Source organism: Bombyx mandarina, chromosome 15 (assembly GCF_030267445.1).
Source record: "Bombyx mandarina strain Sakado chromosome 15, ASM3026744v2".
NCBI classification, from domain to species: Eukaryota; Metazoa; Arthropoda; class Insecta; order Lepidoptera; family Bombycidae; genus Bombyx; species Bombyx mandarina.
The window spans coordinates 15,769,531-15,792,477 of NC_143221.1; the positions used below are offsets into that span (position 1 = coordinate 15,769,531).

At 40.4% G+C, this 22,947-nt stretch overlaps 1 protein-coding gene across 3 annotated transcripts in view; it reads right to left on the minus strand.

Annotated features, from left to right (window-relative positions):
• The window catches only part of LOC114250295 (diacylglycerol kinase eta), a 184,719-nt gene that overhangs the window by 22,180 nt on the left and 139,592 nt on the right, over positions 1 to 22,947 (minus strand). For all 3 annotated transcript variants that reach the window (XM_089733103.1, XM_089733102.1, XM_089733104.1), the window contains 11 exons: positions 19,667 to 19,865; positions 15,986 to 16,077; positions 11,986 to 12,191; positions 10,874 to 11,070; positions 9,460 to 9,605; positions 7,840 to 7,951; positions 6,119 to 6,294; positions 5,559 to 5,646; positions 3,781 to 3,888; positions 2,747 to 2,952; positions 1,283 to 2,665 (listed from right to left, as the gene is read on the minus strand). In XM_089733103.1, coding sequence (XP_089589229.1) covers positions 1,283 to 2,665; positions 2,747 to 2,952; positions 3,781 to 3,888; positions 5,559 to 5,646; positions 6,119 to 6,294; positions 7,840 to 7,951; positions 9,460 to 9,605; positions 10,874 to 11,070; positions 11,986 to 12,191; positions 15,986 to 16,077; positions 19,667 to 19,865 — 2,913 coding nt within the window. The remainder of the gene's footprint in view (positions 1 to 1,282; positions 2,666 to 2,746; positions 2,953 to 3,780; positions 3,889 to 5,558; positions 5,647 to 6,118; positions 6,295 to 7,839; positions 7,952 to 9,459; positions 9,606 to 10,873; positions 11,071 to 11,985; positions 12,192 to 15,985; positions 16,078 to 19,666; positions 19,866 to 22,947) is intronic.

Here is a 22,947-nt window from a genome sequence, read left to right on the forward strand (position 1 = left end):
TAGTCTAAAAGAAGGTTATCCAGAAAGGTCACAACCCCCCGCATTGAGGATTATCGGCAGCATTACAGTCCTGAATATTTCTACAACGAAGCAATCATGGCTTCCCATTTCAAAGGTAGGGCAAGCGTGTCAAAAAACAATTTAAGTCGTCTTGGCCTGCGAGACAAGGTGGCCATTGCATTCGTATCACGCGATGCAACTGTACCGGTGTCCAAACCCCGCAGGCAGCTATTACGCTGTCTGATGAAATACGTACTTAACAATTGACAGTTTGTCATTTGTCAAAGATCGTACCGATTGTCACCTGTTCAAAGGCTTCGTTAATTATTTAAATAAGCTAAGTAGATTTGAGATCGTCCGGTCACTTTCAACAATGTCATGTCAAATCCTACTTAATTTCACTGTTACATGAAAATAAAAGGTTAAAAAAAAATTGGTAATAACATATGAAAAGAAAAATAAATCCTAAAGAAAATATTTCACTTTTATTGTGGCTGTATTAAAACATAGAGTCGTACTTCAAAAAGAGTTACGATCTGTTTTGAAATCCTCGCTCTAGTCGCTTTGAATCGAAATATCGAACCATTCCGGTTGGCGGAATGCTCTTTATCTTGACATTTTTATTAAGAAAGCGACTTATAGCTTGCACAATCTCGTTGAGTCTACCATTTCATGTTCTTTGAGGATTATATTGATATGTTTATTGCTCGCTGTTCAAATATAAAAATGTTTCACAAGCACATGATTTCATGACAAAATAGTAGGTACTTTTTAAGTAGGTTTTACAGGTGGTAGGACGTCTTGTGGGTCCGCGCGGGTGGGTACCATCACCCTGCCTATTTCTGCCGTGAAACCGTAATGCGTTTCGGTTTGAAGGGCGGGGCAGCCGTTGTACTATTAAAAATTGAGTTTTTAGAACACATGTCTCAAGGTGGGTGGCGCATTTGCGTTGTAGATGTCTATGGGCCTCGGAACCATTCAACACTGCGATAATCACTTAACATCAAGTGAACCGCGAGATATTTCCTCTGTTGATGCAATAAAAAAATATAGACATAAGTTACGCGTGACTTTAATTTCTAAAGTTGCTGTAATTGGATAGACGAAACGGTCTACCTGATGTTAAGCGCTTACCGGAGAACTTCGACATCATAAAGTGAATGAAAATCTGGCTATCGATCAAAGGCTATCTCAACCTTCAATAGTTGGACACGCTGTCACCAGATAAGACGGTCTAGCGTACTCGCTTCTATTGAAAGATGTATTGAAATGTTGGACTCACTTGTCCGGTTCCCCTGGCTTGTAGAGACTCCCGCAGGATATCCGTCTGGTAGCTGCCGGTGAACAGCTTAAGAACTTTCCATACTCCGGATCCGAGCTGAGTAATTTCGGGTTGTCGGACTGTCTTCTTTCCCGCGCCGCTCCTATGCTAGGCTCAGGCGAATTCACGCTTAAAGTGTCGGTGGCTTGGTCGAAAATGTCGCTTAAAACCGATGCCATCCGACTGACGCATGTCTTGATGCTTTTCTTGTCTTCACTGTGAGAAGGAGATGGAGGTTCCACGACTACGCTGACTTGGGGAAAGGATGGTATATCCAAGCTGGCCTTCTCTTTTTTCGGTTCAAGTTTGGGAGTGTCGTCGACCCTGTGATTCTCATCGGCCGTTTTCGGAAACAAGCCTTTGAGGCTCGAATCATCAGGCGCGCGCTTTTTTAAGCTCTTCCTGAGTTGTTTCTTAAATGACTTCCTGGCTATATCGCTGCCCTCTTCAAACTGCGCCAAGCTGCAGTACTTGATTTGATCCTCTACTTTCGCAACGTTTTCAATGTAGAATACTCTATTTTCGAAGCCGAATTTCTCTACTTCTCCTTCTTTCTTCTTTACTTTAGATATGTATTTGTTTTTGCCTTCATTCTTCTCGAGGCTGGGGTTTCTGCTGTCCATAACTATGTCAGAGACGGTGTCTGAAGTGAAAAGGGTTGTATCGTCTGTATACGTTTCATTGTCACCGTTCTTTCCCATCATAGCCATTAGCACTTCTTGTCCCAGCATCGAACTGATGTCGTCCATGATGGATTCTCCGTGTAGCGTCTCCGAGTTGACATATGTGGTTTCGGATGCTTCAGGCGAGTCGATATGTCCTATGCATCCGGCTTCGTCTATATCGCCCGGCTTTATGTCTATAATCTCGGACATTAAGCTGAAGTCATCACTGATGTTGGATCCTTCGGAGCTGCTCCCTTCTATTTCGAGGTCCACACTAGAGAGGCGCCTATCGGGAGAGCACTCGCCGCTGGCGGGACTCACTCGGGCGCTCAGCTCTTGGAAATGTATCTCGTCTGTGTACGGCTTATCAATGTCTATGATGGTCAATTGTTCCGATTCATATGTGTCTCCTTGTATGATCGAATCTCGTTTATCACTGTCATCGGAAATCACTAGATTGGGTATCGTGAGGCTGCTGTTATCAAACGTACGATCGTCTGGCCGGAAGAGGTTCCGACACGAGCTGGTGTCGCATGAGGAGAGGTTAGACAGCGACAGCAGGTCCTGGGGTGAAGCGGAGCTGGTTTTATTACGGTCCGGTTTCTCAACTTCCAAATTGAATGAATCTGATGGATTTGAGCTTATTAATTTTACGATGTCTTCATCTACGTCTGGAATGCTGAAAGATAAGTGCGGGTTTATTTATTTCCCGTGACGTAAATTTGATTGAAACAGTCAAAAAAATAAGTAGTCAACATACTTGTCAGGTTGCATGGAAGCGGCAGATATAGCCGAAGCGGCAGATGAACGGCGAGAGTCGGCGAAGGCGCGTGGCACTGGCAATGACAGTGACGCCACCGGGATGTCCGCTGGGACTGCGGCTGCCGCCTCCACCGCAGCGACGCCCAGCGTGCCTGACGAACTCTTGCACGTATCACAGGAGTCCGCCTCAGGTGGTCCAACACCCTAGTCAACCAAAGACACCCCAATTCTTACTCTTTCTTTGTAGACATAAAAGTTAATCTAAGAGCATGACACAATCACCTATCCTTCCGTGAAGCAACGCATCGTAAATATGGTAATAAAAGGTAAACTGTTTGTAAGGCGCTTTGTGGGGGTCGGTTCTATCGTTCTGTCAGTGATTGCGGCAAAAGAATCTCTCGTTTTCACTCCAGACCGGATACTATTAGCATTTAATTAGTATATAAATAGCTGCCAGCTTACAAATAACAAAATACGCGGAAACGATTATAGTCCGTCCGTAGTTTAAGTGGTTGACGAAGCCCATTATCATAAGGTGACAGGAACAACTAGCCTTACGGATCGCACGGTTATTTCGTGGCAGAAATAGGCAGGGTCGCAGTACCAACCTGTGCCGGCCTTTAATATGTTCCATCACCAGTAATTGGAGTAAGATAAGATTTTAACTTGAAGATAATTATTTCTATGACGACTGCCTTTTGAATTACGAAGTTGTTGGGGCTTTACGAAGAAGGGCATTGTACAGTAATGTAAGATTAGTAAGAACGGAACGTATGAAAAGAGTGTGGAACGGAGCGTTAAGATTTGAGCGAGAGAAAACGGTAAGAAAGGGAAAAGAGAATGATAGACAGAATTACAGAGAAAAGGAAGACGATTGAAATGAGTAAGGCGTAAAAAAGGTGTCAATTAATTTTTAATTATTATAATAAAGACGATTTTGGAAAAGAAGTTTAAAGTGCAACAGTGGAACAATTTTATTTTATGTGGCAAAAATACCCAATTAAATCCGAGGGATGACAATTTTAAACAAACCTGGGGATATATTAGGGACAGGGTCCTCACCAGTGACCGCAACGCCTTCCGCACACTGTCCGCGCGACCCGCCAGGGCACACCCACGCGCAGCCCAGTTCAACTGCTCCTGTTGTCAAACAGGATTCGTTCTATTGTGGCTATTCTACACAAACCGCAATCCCAATTTGACTTTTGCTCAAAAACCCCATACACAACAAATCTATTCCAGATCATGCGGACCGAATGATAAACAGTTGACGTCACTCTAAACATGTAATTCCAGATCCTTCCGATCCACTAACGGTGCTTTAACCTCAAGCATCGGTCATCGTTCTTGTCGAACCCGTCGCTTGCGACGATGGGCTCGGCGAGTAAATTAACCCACAGACACATCCCACCGAGTTTCTCGCCGGATCTTCTCAGGGGGTCGCGTTTCCGATCCGGTGGTAGATTCTGCGAAGCACTGCTCTTACTAGGATTAGTGTTAGCAACGTCGTCAGGCTTGAGCCCCGTGAGCTCACCTACTTGTTAGGTTACGCTGATATAGCCTCTCAAGGCTTAGATAGGAAAAAAAACACACACAAATGCACACACACACACACACACACACACACACACACACATACACACACACACACATACACACAACAAATTCATCCTTATCACCAGCCTACAGTTGTGCACTGCTAGACCTATAGGTCTATACTAATTTATTCTGAGCCCAATCTTCGGCTCTCTTGATCCATTTCTTACCGGCCACTCTTGGCAAATCATTGCACCATTTGGCCGGGGGGCGTTCTCCACTCAAGAACCTGTCTGCTCCAGCGATCGCTGTTACTCCTACCCCCACTCAGCGACCGAAATTCAGAAACACTTACAATTAAGGTTACTCATTTAAGCCTAAACTTTCAGATTGGATCATAAAATTTAAAGTAATTTGTATGCCGAATGAAGTATCTACTCTAAAACACAAACAGCTCTGGCGTTGTAAGCTGATACTTTAATGTGGAAACTACAGGAGTTTAATGGAATACGATTAACTCGTTTAAAATTTTCGCGCGTGCTCTTTCGAGTCGAAACTGTGTAGAACAGTGTTTTCCAACCTTTTTTGTGCCATGCCCCACTGTAACATTTCTAAATTTTTTATGTCCCCTATAATTTTTAACATAAAAAAAAATATTTATTCATTTAAAAAACATAAATAAATAATAGGTTCTAGGAAGAAATCACTATGCAATTGTTATCAAAACACAGTAAGTAATATTTCAAAACATATAATAAAAAACTGAAATATCAAATTCGAAATAATTTTAATACAGAATTTCTATAGGTATTAATTTAGTGCGATTGCCCCCCTTAATAATTAATTGCCACCTTGTGGGGCGTGGGCCCCATTTTGGGAAACACCGGTGTAGAGCCAAGCCTCAGAGTGTTTGTACTTTACGAAGTTATTTGCCGAAGAGACCTGCCTGTTCATTTTTCTATACATTTAATTCTGGATACGGGCAATTCTCCGAGCGGAGCTCGGCTTGGAGTTAAATATATATTTTTTAAGGGATTTTATGACCTGGTAACTAAGACCTTTAGGTCATGTCTTATTATAATTTATATTTTTATTTTTATGAAAAACGATAATTAGGAGTGAAATGAAATGAAGATAAATAATTTGAAACATTAATCAACTGGGATGGAATTAAATTAAATGAGATGAGATGAATGGCTTTTTTCACAAATATTCGTTATACATTGCTCGCTGAAGAACGCTCGCGGTGAGGATTCATTCATAAAACAACTTACTTTTTCAGTCTTATCAATGCTGCCCTTTTCGGCGAGCGGTTGGGTCTCAGGTTCGCTGTCGCTTGTCGTCTCCAAGGGCTCCCATAACCTAAAATATAACTGAATGTACCTGAGATAGTCATAACCAAATATAATTCAATAAGTGCTCATATGACAATGTGAATCAAGAGAACATGTAATCAAGAAATAATGAAACTCAATTCGTTATTCCAAGATTTAATAAACATGTTTTCTTCGGCTTATGCGAGTCTTAGACAAAATCAAGACTGTTTTTAATAGTTTAATTTCGCGTTTTTTATTGTCATAACATTATTTCCGAAGTTTCTAATGTTTTCTTGATCACGGATCAGCTGATACTTGTAAGATGTGATGTATTCGAGAACTGATTTCATCACCGAACGCTTTGAGTTTACCATGGAAATAAAAATAAATTTTCTTTTCGATAAATTTTAATTTTATATTTTCCTTCATTACCGACATTTATAGTTGTGTTTTAATGAGGTAATAAATTATCGGACTCTGCCTAAATGATTACGTAACGCAACACTGGCAACACTAACTTGCATCGTCCGTGGTCGTGAGCTAGATGCGCCCGCGCGTGGAGTAAGAGCGAGACGGCACGCTTGAGGCGGTGCGCCGCCCGCGCCGCGCCGCCCCCCGCCTTCTCCCCGGCCGCCGCCAGCCGCACGCACCCCGCCCGCAGGGACGAGCTCGCCAGGCAACTCACTTCACCAGGCTACGTTAACAATGTTTATACCCTGATAAAATAATCTATACTAATATTATAAAGCTGAAGAGTTTGTTTGTTTGAACGCGTTAATGTCAGGAACTAACTGGTCTGATTAGAAAAATTCTTTCAGTGTTAGATAGCCCATTTATTGAGGAAAGCTATAGGCTATATAACATCACGGTAAGACCAATACAAGTGGAGCACCAATAAAGAATGTTTCAAAATAGGGGTTTAAATAGCTCCTTAACATTATATAATTCAAAAATATTTTCACTTTCTACGTAAATGAAGTGGGGGTAAAATTTTGCGTTATGCCAAAGTAACTATGTATTCCACGCGGACGGAGACGCAGGCAAAAGCTAGTATCATTATTAAAAAAAAACTTGGTGCACGTGAATGAAGTGAAACTTTTTTTCGATGCTAGACAGCATTGTGGTTTTCTTCATTTTCATCCTTAAATCAGATTGCTCTTGTAATAGGGAATGCTGTGTATAAGAGATGCGATATCTATACTACGCGCATGCGTTGGAGTGCCACGCGTTCACTCTCGCTCTGTCTCTTTCTAGTATGGGTGCGTTAAACGTTTAACGCAGCCTTGTTATAAGTCGCATTAGAAGTTTCACTTCAAAATATTGGTTATCTGTAAAGTCGGTTTACGGACGATAGTTTTACGTGATAACGTCAGTAGCAGAATTATTCGAACTGCTAGCTCTGACGTCACGAGAGAAGAGATATATATATGGGTCACAAGCCAACGCTTTTGTCGATCGTGCATCTCTATCGCCGCTTTCCGCGCCCTCGCTTGCACGCTCAGGGTCAGGCGGAACGTGACACTTTTTCGTGCGTGTAGCCGGTCCCATATCGATTTATAAGACGTTATCACTTGAAAAATGACTCCGACTTTCGTATTAAACACATTAATTAAATTCAATTAAACGTAAAGTGGCTACTGTTGAGCCGGTTTTCATGATAATTCAATTTATATAGGGCCAATCTGAAAGTTATCTCTACCGCATGTAACACTAATAGTCCAGTTTCTAATACCAAGACACTAACGCATTTGAACAACGACTGAGAAACATTACATATTTAGTTTGCGACAGAGACAAAGCTCTGCGAAGCCGAAATTAGCCGATTGTCTCTTTCCAAAGCCGAAGTGAAATATTTAGCGTCCAGTACTGTAGTATGTACTTTGTAAATGAAAGCACTAAATGCGGCCTATGTTTTTATTGCCTGATAGACCGGACACACGGCGCATATAGTTTTAAGTGGTTGCTATGTACCTCATGCATGAGATAATTACAATTTCATGTAGGATATAAAATTATGTCGCAAATCTATAGAACAGTTCTAGAGTAGTCCAATTAAAATAATTTATCACATTAATAAGTCGGGTGAAATCATTGAAAATATTATTATTATTATTCGAAAGACCAGAGTTCGTTGTTATCTGTGTGTATTTTTTTGTGCAATAATCATTTTCTATATATGTGTTGAATTAGAACAGGCGAGTTACATAATACTTTAATTAGAATGAAACAATTCATTTACCTGCATGATGTCGTGCAAGTTCTTTAGGAGCGCGGATTCCTCCAGCAGGTCCGGTGGTACCGGTGGAGGAGGCGGCGCTGATAACGAGCGCTCAAATGTCATTATCGACCACCTGTACAATGGATTACAGTAATGAGAAACTTATTTTTGTCAACGATGGAGTCTGGCAGATCTGATCCAGGTTGAATTAGCAATAGGCAAGGAACATTGCTTGATGAAGCTAAGGTATTAGTAGACATGGGTAGGTCGTGAGAATTCAATGGATGCAGGCAGTACAGGACTGATCATTGTGAACAAACTTGAGGGGGGCCTATGTCTAGCATGGGCCGATGATGACGGAAACTCATGGTCCATCATATTATTATGGGAGTTTATAATTTTTATTTATTTCTTATTTGGGTGGATGAGCTCATAGCCCACCTGGTGTTAAGCGGCTACCGGAGTCCATAGACATCTACAACGAAAATGCCGCCACCTACCTCGAGATATAAGTTCTAAGGTCTCAGTATAGTTACAACGGTTGCCCCACCCTTCAAACCGAAACGCATTACTGCTTTACGGCAGAAATAGGCAGGGTGGTGGTACCTACCCGTGCGGACTCACAAGAGGTCGTACCGCCAATAATTACGCAAATTATAATTTTGCGGGTTTGATTTTTACTACAAATTTTTTACATTTATAAAAAAGTTAATGAGAATATCTTCGAACCGTATTTGACTTGGAGATGCAGAGATAATTGCTTTAACGATTGTCATTTCCCAGTGGGTATCGTTTTCTAGTAAATTTAGTTCTTCACATGGAGCACGATATCTTGGGAATACTGTAGCATTAACAGTCTGTAGTGACTCAAATGTCATTGGCGCACACACATTTACCAGCAACAACCGCAAATAGAAACATTCATCATTCTTTGGATGAACTGTATACTGTAACTGTAACTGTTGATCGAAGGAGAATACCGGTACTCACACGCACGCTTCGCTCGTCACTAAGTGGCTATCGCAACCCAGTGACTTAGCGTGGGTGTCAGCCTAGCCGCCCGGGGCGGGAAACAATTTTGCCGCCTTTTCATTTAGGTATTTCACTTTGATGTATACTATACATTAATTCTAGAAATTTTTTTGGTAAGAGCAGTCATCATTATTTTGCATTATATCTACAGGTAAGATTTTAAATAAAAAAGTTTATCTAAGTGTTACAATCGCGTTTATTAATACAAAAAATATTCTTCTTTAACCACTTATGGCAGCCACGTTACGTCAATGTGAAATGGACAACTGACAATCCATCAATAAAACTTTCTTTGAATTGTCAAAGCATCACTTCACACATTCCGTACTATTATAAAATATGGAGAATCCCCGCGAGTCAGTATAGACGGTGTTGTCAGTTCAATCAAATTTGTAGTTGCGATAAAAATATGAAATGGTTCAAATATTTTTATTATTTATTGTGAAATTTTGCCGCCCCCTAAAAAGTGCCACCCGGGGCGGGACGTTCCCCCCGCCCCTACCACGCTACGCCCAGTGGCGTGCTGCAGCAGTGCTGCAACCCATACCTAGACGTCAAAAGTCGCTCACCTATTTAAACCATTAAAAAACAACAAAAAAACAGTCGTACCTATCCAGCATTTTAGTGGACGCGCGTTCGTATCTCTCGATGAGCTGCTGCAGGTTGGCGGCGTCATCGCACGAGGCGCCCCAGCCGAGGACCCGAGCTAGGTCGTTGCCGGTGCCCAGGGGCAGAACCGCAGTTTGAACTTGTTTCTGTTGGGTAAACATTGACAGATGAAAATATTGAATCCAGTTACGAATAATGAGAATTTATTTCATCAGAACACCCTGTAGTTGAAAAATCATTGACAGATAAAATGTAGTTGAAAAATCATTGACAGATAAAAAACATTAAACCCAGTTAGTTACGAATAATGAATATCGATTTCATCAGAACACCCTGTAGTTGAACACTGATAGTCCCATCACTCGCATCACTCGATACGAAAAATCATTGAGAGATGAAAACATTAAATCCAGTTACGAATAATGAATATTGATTTCAACAGAACACCCTGTAGTTGAACACTGATAGTCCCATCACTCGTATCACTCGATACGAAAAATCATTGACAGATGAAAACATTAAATCCAGTTACGAATAATGAATATTGATTTCAACAGAACACCCTGTAGTTGAACACTGATAGTCCCATCACTCGCATCATTCGATACGAAAAATCATTGACAGATGAAAAAATTAAATCCAGTTACGAATTATGAATATTGATTTCATCAGAACATCCTGTAGTTGAACACTGATAGTCCCATCCCATCAGTGGCATCACTCGATACGAGTACAGGAGTCCCCCCTATTACAAGGTAAATTGGTTCCTCGTTATAGAAAATTCGTTGAAGGAGTATTCTCGCATAACGCGCTTGTACGATCCCACATAACGCGTTATATACAAATATAATACAATCAAACGAATGTTTTTACAATTCAAAAATTAAGAACACAAATTTAATAATTCTATTTTATTTTATTTTATAAAAACACAATTGACACAATGTGCAAAGGTACGCGAAATTAATTATGAACCGTATAATTCATTAAACGTTTTACATACGCATTATATGGAGGAATACCCGTGTTATAAAGGGGATTTCTGCACTTAGGGCGCGTCACCTATTACGTCACATTCTTCTTCTTCTTCGTCGCTTCCTCAATACTGAGGGTCGTGACCACCTTGGTCCAGTTTTTGCACTAGCTTCCTCCAATGTTGCCTGCATTTGGCCTGCGTAATGGCGCCCGGGACGCTGGTGCTTGTGGCCTCCTTGACAATTTCCGTCCACCTGGTTGGCAATCTTCCTCGACTTTTCTTTCCTTCTACGTGACCTACAACTATTCATTTTTCCAAGTTGTCAGGATTTCGTCGGGCCACGTGTCCGAAGTACTTGAGGAGACGCTGCATACAGATCGTAGATAGACGGGTCTTGACGTCACATTACATAACTTTAAATAAAAATGTATCACTCACGTGCATCTCCAGCTTGTCGACTTCCTGGAGTACCCAGCCCACTGAGCCGTCACCAGAACACACGAGCACCCTGATCGGAGCGAAATGCCTGAACAGTCTGAGCCCCATTCTGGGACCGGCGCCGCTCAGTTCAAAGACTTGCGCTGGGTTCAGCAGCTGCTTGAAGCGACGCAGGAATTTCACGCCCTGGTTGTCGCCTGAACGGAAAATTTCGCTTATATTTAAAAGCTTCACATGTGTTATAGTCACAGGCGTAATTATTGTTACGCGCTGGGGTTCGGGATAAATAAATTTCTATCAAAGTACAACTTAAAACTGTATTTATCACCCAGAACACTAAAAAAATACTTTAAAATTCTCAATTCACTTCTTTCGCTTCGTTTCAGGTGATGCGTTCGATGTTTCTGCGTGCCATCTCTGCAACGCTTTTATAGTCGATACGACAGCCCTAGAGTTATCGAGAATATTCCACAAAAGTCGAGTATTGTGTGTCTATCTATCTATATGGCAATAGATGGCGTTGCACTTCTCGAGTGTTCTAGACGCTACTAGATCTCTCGATATTCGTTCGGCTATTCGGCGATAGATGGCGTTACTCTTACCGGTGTAACCTTATGCTTATTTTTGGCATGAGGTAATTATGCAATCGAATCGAGATTTCGACTTAAAGCCTCACGACGTTGCAGCATATAGGTTGTGATGTCTAGCGGTTCTGGTAACTATTTAAACCTGGTAGGATATAAGGTTGTTCACCAATTGAGAGCTATAAAAATACCAACAGTCCGGCTCTGGAAAGAACTCGTCTCCTTATCTATCATAAGGTGTTAAGAAATTATCTCTACAAAGATGTGTAGGACTTTTCAGCTGTAGGCAGTGACTGGTTGCGTCCCTGGTATAGCTGACGTCCATGCGTAACTTTAATAACCCATCAAGTAAAACAAAATTTATGTGGCGGGTAGCCATCCTACAACGCAAGATATTTGACAGATGCATATATACATATTGCATATATACAAGTTCCGAAAAACAACATTCGGACCGTCGGTCTACCGAGCAACATCACCCGCTCGATGAAAGATCTTCCCTTTGTCGTCTAAAGTTACGATTCTTACCTGATCTAGAATTGACGAATACAATGAGCGGCGAGGCGTTAGGCGGACGATCCGGTACCCATGCGTCGTCAGGTCCGACCGAATGCAGGCGAGTCGGTGGTACCACTGACGCTCTCGCTGGTCCCAGGGCACAGGGCGCTCTCCAGCCAGGCTTGCAGGCCGCGTGGACACATTTCCGGCACCAGACGCATCTGAAGTCTTGAAGCCTAAGTTCCAAAAAAAAAAAAAACCTTAACACTGGTCTATTTGTTATTTTTTCATGGGCAAAATATTTGAGTCATTAGGTGGGGGGTGCGTTGGGGTCTGTATTCGGTTCTTTGTTAATTGTCTATGAGCTTTAGCAACCGCTCGGTACCAGTTGATCGCAAGCTGATTCACCAATCTACATGTCGAGGTATGAAAGACTATTTAACTTAAGCGACATTTCGCTTAATACGCGGCCTTTTATATTTGTAATCAAAGGTGGTGTGTTTATTAGGTATTGGATGTTTTTAATTTAACTTCAATTAAATTTACTTGATTCAAATTGGGCAAGAAGTTTTTTTGTTATGATATTTTTTTTTAATTTTAAACTCTAAATGGCTCTCCTGTAAAGTTGCAACAATGTCGCTCAACTAAATAGCCTTAATAGCCCTTTATAGCCAAATAGCCCTCGATATAAATATTCATAATAAATTATCGTTCTAGTATGTTTTGATTCTATAAGCACAAAGCAAGTATCTACTTAACCCAAAGTTTGAATGATTTAAAACTGGATGATGTTCTAAATCGAACAAAATGGCAACAATAGCAACAAGCTGATAAAAATTCTCAGCGAAATAAACAAAATTTCAAAAACATTTTCAAAATAACGCCCAAAAACGTTCATATTGTGACCCGTAACATGTTATAATATTATAGTTAGGCGATACGAACAGCTTAATATCGGCTGGTCTAATGCGGTTAAAGTGAAGTAATCGAAGCAAGCTAGCTCGGAAGACAAGTTGCCGATATCCGAGGCCGGATCCGCTGATCTCCCGGGAATCGGATAAAGAAATAAGTCACAGGGTTGGTGTGTTGTAAAAAATTAAAAATGTGCTTATTGTATTTTTTTTCAATTAATAGAAATAGCCTTGAGACATGTAATTAATAATTTTTCATATGTACACTTGAAGAAATAATTAGAACTAGCTGACCCGGCAGTCTTCGTAGTGCCTCAATCGATAAATAAAAGACCTAAACTTTCGTATAAAATAAACTTAAAACAAACAAAAGGAATCGGTCCGACGGGGGACACATCAAAGGGAAAACAAATATGTTATTTTTATTTAATTCCGAGCATTTTCATATTTATCTACCTTTTAAACCTTCTCTGAACTTCCACAAATAATTCAAGACCAAAATTAGCCAAATCGGTCCAGCCGCTCTCGAGTTTTAGCGAGACTAACGAACAGCAATTCATTTTTATATATAGAGAAGAAGAAGATAGGTTAATTATGAATGTTTCAATTTGCTTGGCAGGAATAGCAGGTGCTGTTGGAACTTGTATTAGCGCTTTTGAACGTTGATGTTACTAAAAAAATGGGGAGCATCACGACATTTTCTTTCTGAAAATTTTCTATTTTTCCAACGGTACCAAATGTTTTGTCTGTGTTTGTTTGTTTTGTCATGCTGCCTTCAATTTTAGTTATCTGTGCATTTCGTGGAATATTACAGGCGGGGTAGTGAGTCCCGAATTCGGCCAACGGACATCATTCAAAATATCTTTTAACAGATTACAACATTAAGTCAAACTAGAATCTCTTAAATGAGAATAAGGTTGTATTACAAATATTACTAGTATTATTCCAGTAGGAACATTATCCGTGAAGAATATTGTAGTTCTAAAGAATTCTTTTCGTTCATTCATAGTCGACTGTGTGGTTCAATGTTAACATAGATCTACATATTTATTAATATACTAGCGACCCGCCCTCGCTTCGCTTCGGAAACATTAAAAAACACATGAAACCAAAAAAAATAAATAAAAAATAAATAAAAAAAAGTAGCCTATGTTCATCAGGGACAATGTCGGCATCTAATGGAAAAAGAATTTTTCAAATCGGTCCAGTAGTTTCGGAGCCTATTCGAAACAAACAAACAAACAAATCTTTCCTCTTTATAATATTAGTATAGATTTAAATCACTCAATTCGATGCACACTTTCATCAGAACGAATATATGTAATTAGAATCCCTGTGATTAACTTTTGGCTAGAAAAAGAAACAATCTTATCGATCAAAATCAAATCGATCAAAATCTATTAAAGTTTATTTCTCACGTTTTACCTCTTCTAATTTTCACATTGAATCCAATTCAATTCAGATATCTCAAAACAGATCATTTCTTTCTTGGTCTAACAGCAGACAAAACATGATACACAGTTAACGGCTATCTTAATGAATGTAACTAAGAGTTGACACAGCCCTGACGTCTCGTTGTTACCCAGTTGCCTTACCCGCAGAACGTTCGAGAAATTGACGGATATTGGCTACGAGATTATGTCGAGACAGACTTCAGAGTTCCGTTTTAGATTTGGGTCGATTGATTCTGTCGTGTCGTAAATGGTAAATATAATTTTGGAAAGTTTTGCAAAAAATACATTTATTTGGGTAGATTGATTCTGTCGTGTCGTTAATGGTAAATTGTATTTTGGATTTTTTTTAAAAAATACATATATTATTACACACTGATCGGCAGCCGATCCCAAGACTAAATTACACAAAGTCACACGGATGGTTGATAAAGACGTGACTTTATTTTAATAAAAACACATGTTGTTATATTTGTTGGAACTTATGGATAGGTTAATCGTGAATAATGAAAAATACGATCAGTTTACATTTAATCAAGCATACAGGATATGCGTTCTTTCTTAAAAAGGATTACGTTTTGAGAAACGTCCTTGCGCCCGAGAGAGTCGTCAATAACTAAAGACCTTAAGGACACAATATTTATTTTATAATGAGGCATGTGCTTCTTTTACGACGCATGAAATTTGTTTTTGTAGGCATGATCGTAGTGTTCGAGAAATTCCAATAAAAGCGCTGAGTTATGACTGCAATCCACTTCAAAGCCAAATGTTGAAGTGACAAAGTTATAAAACAAGCTAATCTTACAAATTACGATTAAATTTTGTACAGAAAAATAAAAACAATATTCATATGAGTTCAGTACAATAACAGTTATTAATTTTCCGAATTTGATGAAGCCGATTCCATACTTTAATCTCATACAATTGAAACAACAAAAGCTTATTTCAATACCGCCGTATTCAGGTCACGGGTCAGGCTTAAAATTAATCGGACTATCGACTAACCGAAGTCTAGATTCAATTTCAAAGCGTCCGTAACAATCGGTGAGCTCGATACGGAACGTGGAGAGTATTTGAGGACACGAGCCTTGTTAATGAAGTTAATATCCGATTTTTATTTGCTGAACTTAAATCGCAGTTGGCAAGTCATGTGATAACATCACTATTTTACGAAAAAATGCGGTATATCCTTTCGAAACTGAAGAGAGATTGCTAAAAAAGTACGAAATAAACAAATCGTCATGTTTTTAATTATTTAAAAAATATTAGATTTGATTAGTTTTTAATTATTCTTTATTGCCTGGCCCATCTGTTGTTAGTCGGTTGTCGGAGCTCATACACATCAACAACAATATTTAATCGCTAGTCACCTTGAGATATAAGTTCTAAGGTCTCAATTATAGTAACAACGGCTGCCCCACCCATCAACCCGAAACGCATTGCTGCTTCACGGCAGAAATAGGGAGGGTGGTGGTACCTACCCGTGCGGACTCACAAGAGGTCCTACTACCAGTAAAAAAAGAAGTGATAAAGAAGTCTTTTCTACTATGTTGTTATTACTATTTTCTGTTGAGACAGCATCTGTCTAATCCAACAAAACTGATGATACGATGATAAAGAAGTAATTTCTACTAAACAGAATGAACTAGGAACAGAGCTTTTATTTACCTAAGCACTGATCCGCAGGTTTTATCACAGACATCACATTTGGCAGCAACCGGTAGGTTCCCCTCCAGCCACTGGTGCGGCATTATTATGCTCTGTAACAAAAATGTCCAATCATTTTTTGCAGGGTATCTCTTTAGATCTTCGTCTGAATTCAGAAGACCTCAACGATAATAACGTTACGCGCTGGGGTTCGGGATAAATAAAATTTCACCAAAGTACAACTTTAAACTGTATTTAACACTTAGAACACCCAAAGCACTCAACAAACACTTAAAAATTCTCAATTCGCTTCTTTCGTTTCGCTTCAGGTGATCCGTTCGCTGTTTCGCTTCGAGTAGCTCCGATTACTGACTGACTGCGTGCCATCTCTACAACGCTTTTATAGTCGATATGACATCCCTAGAATTTTCTAGAATTTTCCACACATCTCTAGTAGTAGTTTCCGCTATCTCTCAATAGATGGCATTATATTTCTCGAGCGTTCTAGGCGCTACTAGATCCTTCGATGCTCGTTCGACTATTCGGCGATAGATGGCGTTACTCTTACCTGCGTAACAATAATATGTCCGGCTGCTTGTTCTGTCTAGTCCTCTCTATTCCCCGAACCACGGATTACGACTCTATTGATTGCTTGATTGAAAATTCTTTATTGCACAAAAACATTGTGCAAATTACGCCATTAAAAGTTAACGCCATGCAGATATTCTCTTCCAGTTAACCCTCGTTGATGAAGTGAAAGATTCAAGAAGTGCGTAGCTATGATACTGTTAATACATGGCGATAATTTAAAGAATTTTAGTAGACATGAAGTGAAAATATAACTTATAATTATATTAGCTTATAATTATATTACCAAATACTTAACCTTATACTTATATTACCAAAATAAATAAATAAATACATAGATAAGACACTAAGCTCTATCATCCAACAATCATTATTTTTATTAAATACATAAAGGGGAACAAGTCGCCCACGGTTATCCGGTCCCAAATTCGGATTCCCGGTGTTATGGTAAACAGAGACCGGATATACGGATACACAGAGTATCATTAGATAATAAACATCCAGACAAAGGGTAGTCAAATCTGTTCATCACAAGAATGTTTGCCTGATGTATAATAGTAATCGAATCCACGACCCGCGACGCAACAGACAGGGTCTCTAATTACTGCACCATCGACTCAGTCTATTGTAGTAGTGTCCTCATTTATTTTCCTACCTGATGCATGAACTAGTTTTTAAGCCCTGAATTCTGATCGTAAGTACTGATATGGTAGGACGTGTTGCAAAGTCGATGTCTACTCTCACTCCGCCTATTTATGTTTCAATTGGATAATACCTTCCAATTTTAAGAGTTATGAAAACGGTGTTTTTATGCAATTAAAACTTATACATCTCAAGGGCTATGGGCATATGTAACTAATCTAGATCGAGCGAGCTTTCGATTTGCTCATCTACGCTAACTAAACGTAAAGCGTCTTCATAAAAAGCCGCATTTAACTTTGTCGCATTCACGAGAACAAAACAGTTGACCCGTTCTTAGCAATTTCGTGTAATTTGTAACGGTTATAACCCGGTCAATTTTATAATAATAATAGCCTTTTTATTCCTAAACATAGGGTTACAAGAGGTCCCTAAGTTCGATATGCCTTTTGGCATAGGCCTCCTCCAATTCCTTCCAGTGGGTCCTGTCCCTTGCTACTCTCAGCCAGAATGGTCCCGCTGTCTGTTTCAAGTCATCTTCCCATCTCCTGACTTGACGACCCCTACTTCGTTTGCCGTCTCTTGGTTACCAGAGGGTGACTTGCTTGCTCCATTTGTTAATGGGGTGGCGTAGCATATGTCCAGCCCATCTCCATTTTTGGACGTCTATCCGATCCGGTGAGAATGTCTGTGAGTTTCGTTCTTGTTCTTATGTCTACGTTCCTAGCTCTATCTTTGATTTTTAACCCTAGCATGCCTCTTTCCATGCTCGATTCACCACGGTCAATTTTACTTGAACGCTAAAACGAAGCACTTTCAGCTCGCAGTAATTGTGGAATCTCTTAAGGAATTCTCGCGTTCCATTGTAGGGGCGGCGCGCGGTGCAGAAATGTCCCGGAGGCGTCGGAATTTTGATCGTTCACGTTTCTATCATCTTATCGCAGAGAAATTTATAAAATGGTGACCGAAATGCTTTGGTTCAATCAACTCGTGGTTTTTTTTGCATAGTTTGGTAGCTCACCGGCTTTACCGGATAATATGTACAGTTCCAGTACTTTATTTTATTTTTATTGCTTAGGTGGGTGGACGAGCTCACAGCCCACCTGATGTTAACTGGTTACTGGAGCCCATAGACATCTACAACGTAAATGCGCCACCCACCTTGAGGTATAAGTTCTAAGGTCTCAGTATAGTTACAACGGCTGCCCCACCCTTCAAACTGAAACGCATTACTGCTTCACGGCAGAAATAGGCAAGGCGATGGTACCTACCGATCCGGACTCACAAGAGGTCCTACCACCAGTAATTACGCAAATTATAATTTTGCGGGTTTGATTTTTATTACACGATGTTATTCCTTCATCGTGGAAGTCAATCGTGAAAATTTGTTAAGTACGTATTTCATTAGAAGAATTGGTACCCGCCTGCGGGATTCGAACACCGTTGCATCGCTCGATACTAATGCACCGGACGTCTTATCCTTTAGGCCACGACGACTTCACCACGTGTTAAGTGATTGCCGGAGTCCTTAGACGTGAATGCTGCCTTGGGCCGTGAGGTCGATATTTCAATAGTATGGCATAACGGCCGTACTATCCTTCGAACCGGACTCTGACTGCGTCATGATAGAAATGAATCGGAATGTAATAATTATGCTATAATGTTTTTGCGAATTTGATTTTTTTTCCAATTACTGATTCAATTCAATTCAAAACGTAATTTGTTAGTTGAATATTATCTGAGAAAATCTAGATTTGCCAATAAATCGTTCGACAAGACCTTTTGCATCTCAGCGAATTAATCAACTAAATTGAAACGTATCAATATATTTAATGGTCTTCGTAGTCGTAGTACTGGAATGGAGATTGCTCGGTTCCCGTTTCGATTGATCGTTAAAGAAAACGGAATGATGCAGTTTAATTTTATGGTTCCTGTATAATTGCAATTTTAATTTATAACGCGTCTTTCGAAACATTTTATATATCGATCGTTTTCATCATCTCTGAAAAAGCCCACTGAGTTTATTGCTGGATCTTCTCAGTGGGTCGCGTTTCCGATCCGGTGGTAGATTCTGCGAAGCACTGCTCTTGCTAGGGCAAGTGTTAGCAACACTCCGATATGAGCCCCGGGCTCACCTATATGTTAGGGCGAAGCTGAAATAGCCCCTCAAAGCTATCAGCATAGGTAGGAAAAAAAACCCTAAACAGTTATTTACAATAAAAACTTCTTGTTGACGTTGCCGGGACATATGTTTTTTTTTTCAACCCTGGCCCTAGCAAGGGCAGTGTTTCGCAGAATCTACCACCGGATCGGAAACGCGACCCACTGAGAAGATCCGACGAGAAATTCAGTGGGCTCAGTCTATGGGTTAATTAGCTCGTCCAGCCCTTCGTCGCAAGCGACGGGTTCGATGAGGACGATGACCGGATGTTTCATAATAAGGGCAGAAGAGGTATTTAGAAATCTCAAACGTACCCCGTCAGCGTCTTCGACGAGGTGCGGGCCGAGTGACGCTAGCGTGCTCCACTTGCAGGACGGCGGCGCTCTGGAAGCGCATCTCTTGTGCGCTTTAAACTTGCAAAGCTCGCAGGCGAGCGCGTGAGCGGTCCCCAGGGCGCCGAGTGGCTCCCTGCAAACGTTGCAGAACGTCGGACGCGCGTGCGTTGCTGCGTACCTGGAAAACATCTTCCATATTACCGGAAAACTTACAAAATAACCTGTTTTTATATTTATTGCTTAGATGAGTGGACGAGCTCACAGCCCACCTGGTGTTAAGTGGTTACTGGAGCCCATAGAGATCAACAACGTAAATGCGCCACACACCTTGAGATATAAGTTCTAAGGTCTCAGTATAGTCACAACGGCTGCCCTACCCTTCAAACCGAAACGCATTACTGCTTCACGGCAGAAATAGGCAGGGCCGTGGTATCTACCCGTGTGGACTCACAAGAGGTCCTACCACCAGTAATTACGCAAATTATAATTTTGCGGGTTTGATTTTTATTACACGATGTTATTCCTTCACCGTGGAAATCAATCGTGAACATTTGGTAAGTACGTATTTCATTAGAAAAATTGGTACCCGCCTGCGGGATTCTAACACCGGTGCATCGCTCGATACGAATGTACCGGACGTCTTATCCTTTAGGCCACGACGGCTTCAATTTCTTTCGCATTATCAATCTCTATTATCACCTTCACAGCGGAACACGCTCATATCGGCCTGCCGCGGTACTTCCAGCGGGTACGGACAAACGAAACTACAGTACCAGGCAATAAATATTGCACATCGATATTTAGAAAGAGACAGTTGTCTAATTGTGTTTTTGTTGTATAGCGTTACCTGTATGGGACGAAACACTAAAGATCCGGTATCTATGGGGACTAAATGTCAATTAGGTAATGTGCGACAGATATAGCGCTCTACGAAGCAAAAATTAACCGTCCCTTTCCCACGGTAGATGTGCAATATTTATCGCGGGATACTGTATGTCCCTCCCGCTAAAAACAAGCAGCCATACACACATGCACAATAATAAGTAAAGTTTTGGGTAATACAGCTTTCATAAATTCAAGGGAGTCCGAACCTCCTCTTCTTTGAAGGGTTTAGGGCGGGAGCTAGGAACTAAACCGAGTCAAGAACTCGAGAGAAAACTCAATAATAATAATAATAATAATATAACTCTTTATTGAACACCACATGTACAGAGTGAGCATAAAAAACAAATAATAGACAGTGACATAAATTGGCGGCCTTATCGCTGAAAGCGATCTCTTCCAGGCAACCTTGCAGGGAGAGGAATAAGCAAAGATATAAGATAGACATAGTTGTTCTTTAAACAAGATTAACGTAATATGAGAAGCAAGTCTCTCTGAGCGACGTGTCATAAATACCCTTTCGCATTATTAAGTTACGTCTCGGTGCTTTGAGTTTGGTGTTTGAGTTTGATTTTAAGACGAGAGACTCTTGAATAATGAAGACGAAATATAAATATTTTCTAACAAGTTCACCCAAGAACTTCCTTTAAGTAACTTAAGTATCTTTGTTATCTGCTGATCGGAAATCCTCCGTAATTTTTTAATTTGGTTCGTGCGGCAAACCTGATTACCCTTACTGATCTTTTTTGAAGTAAAACTTCTTTAGAATCGTTGTGATTTCAAACTCGATGAAACGAAAAAATAAGTCTATAGAGACACAAACACATAAATGTATAGGATTCAGCCGGCGAGAGAATGAGATAGAACACATTAGACGTTCTCGGTCTCCTCTTTGTGCGACTCTTCGTAGCATTCCCACTATGGTCTACTAAACATTGTCCATATGCATGCTCCTGTGTAGTGGGATAGTCAGTATATCTATATCTTATTTACAAGTTTCACTTCTACCGTGTGTGACTTGCACACACACACACACACACTTTGTTTTGTGTCTTTGTATGCAGACGAGCACATAGCCAAGCTGCTGTTTACACTAAGAAATACTCATTTAAAAAAGGATATGTCAAAGTGCTCCGCAAACATCGTGGAGAGGGAGTTCATTCCAAAGCCGTATTTTATTATTTGCTGAGATGGGAGGCCGAGGTGGGTGAGTAAATGGCGCCCTTAGACATGAAGGTAAATGCCGTCACCAGCCTTGAGACATGAGTTCTAGTCTTGCGTTTAAAGTACAACAGCTGTCCCACCCTTTAAACTAAAACGCATTACTGCTTCACGGCCGAAACAGACATGGTGGTGGTACCTATCCGGGCAGACTCACGCTCTACCACCACTGCCACTAGTAGACGTGACAAAAGGGATCTCTGGAAATGCATTGTGGACGAACGCAGTGATTCTAGGTACATGAACTCTACTCTATGGTGGACTCACCATTCTACAGGATTCAGGCTGTGAAGAAATAAGATATACTTCTGAAGGTTTTGTTTCTAGATAGTGTGAAGTGTCTTGTATTTTTCTACATTTTGACCGTTTGCCGAAAATACCCAACTATCTGTCTACACTTTGACTGACGATAGACGTTTTTATTGCTTTCTAAATCAAATTCAGATAGTAAAAATATACTTTCCGGGTATACATACTAAAAAAATTTTTTTTTTTTTTTAAATAAATATTTACTAACAATCACGCCACGTTAACTGGTCCCGTGATAAGTTCGTAAAGAACTTGTGTTACAGGTACCAGATAACGGAAATAAATGTAAGATTTTTATTATACACATACATATATTTAATATACATCCATAACCCTGGAAAAGACATTTATATTTATCATACAAATATCTCCCCTTGGCGGGATTCGAACCCGCGACCCCCTTGTGTAGTGACCATGTCACTTACCACTACACCAGACGGCCGTTAAGATATATAAAGTGTTAGAAGAGATTATTTTTAAAGTAACCAAGATGATCTCTCATTTGTGCATAACGTAATACGTAGTGCGGCGGGTAGCCATCGTACAACGCAAGGTAATTGACAGATGCCTGAATCTCGCTTACGACATTTTCAAGATAAGCTCACATATATACAAGTTCCGAACAACAGCATTCGGACCGTCGGTCTACCGAGCAATGTCACCCGCTCGGTGGAAGATCTTCCCTTTGTCGTATATATCTCCAAACGCAGTAAGTCCGTTATGCTTGAGTAAGACCGTCAATTTCTCAGAACCGAATCCGGCGAGGCTTTTAAATGAATTTAATTCCGCCACGAACGCTTTCCCGGAGGTCTATTGTTGAGTAATAGGATCAAAAATATAACGGGAAA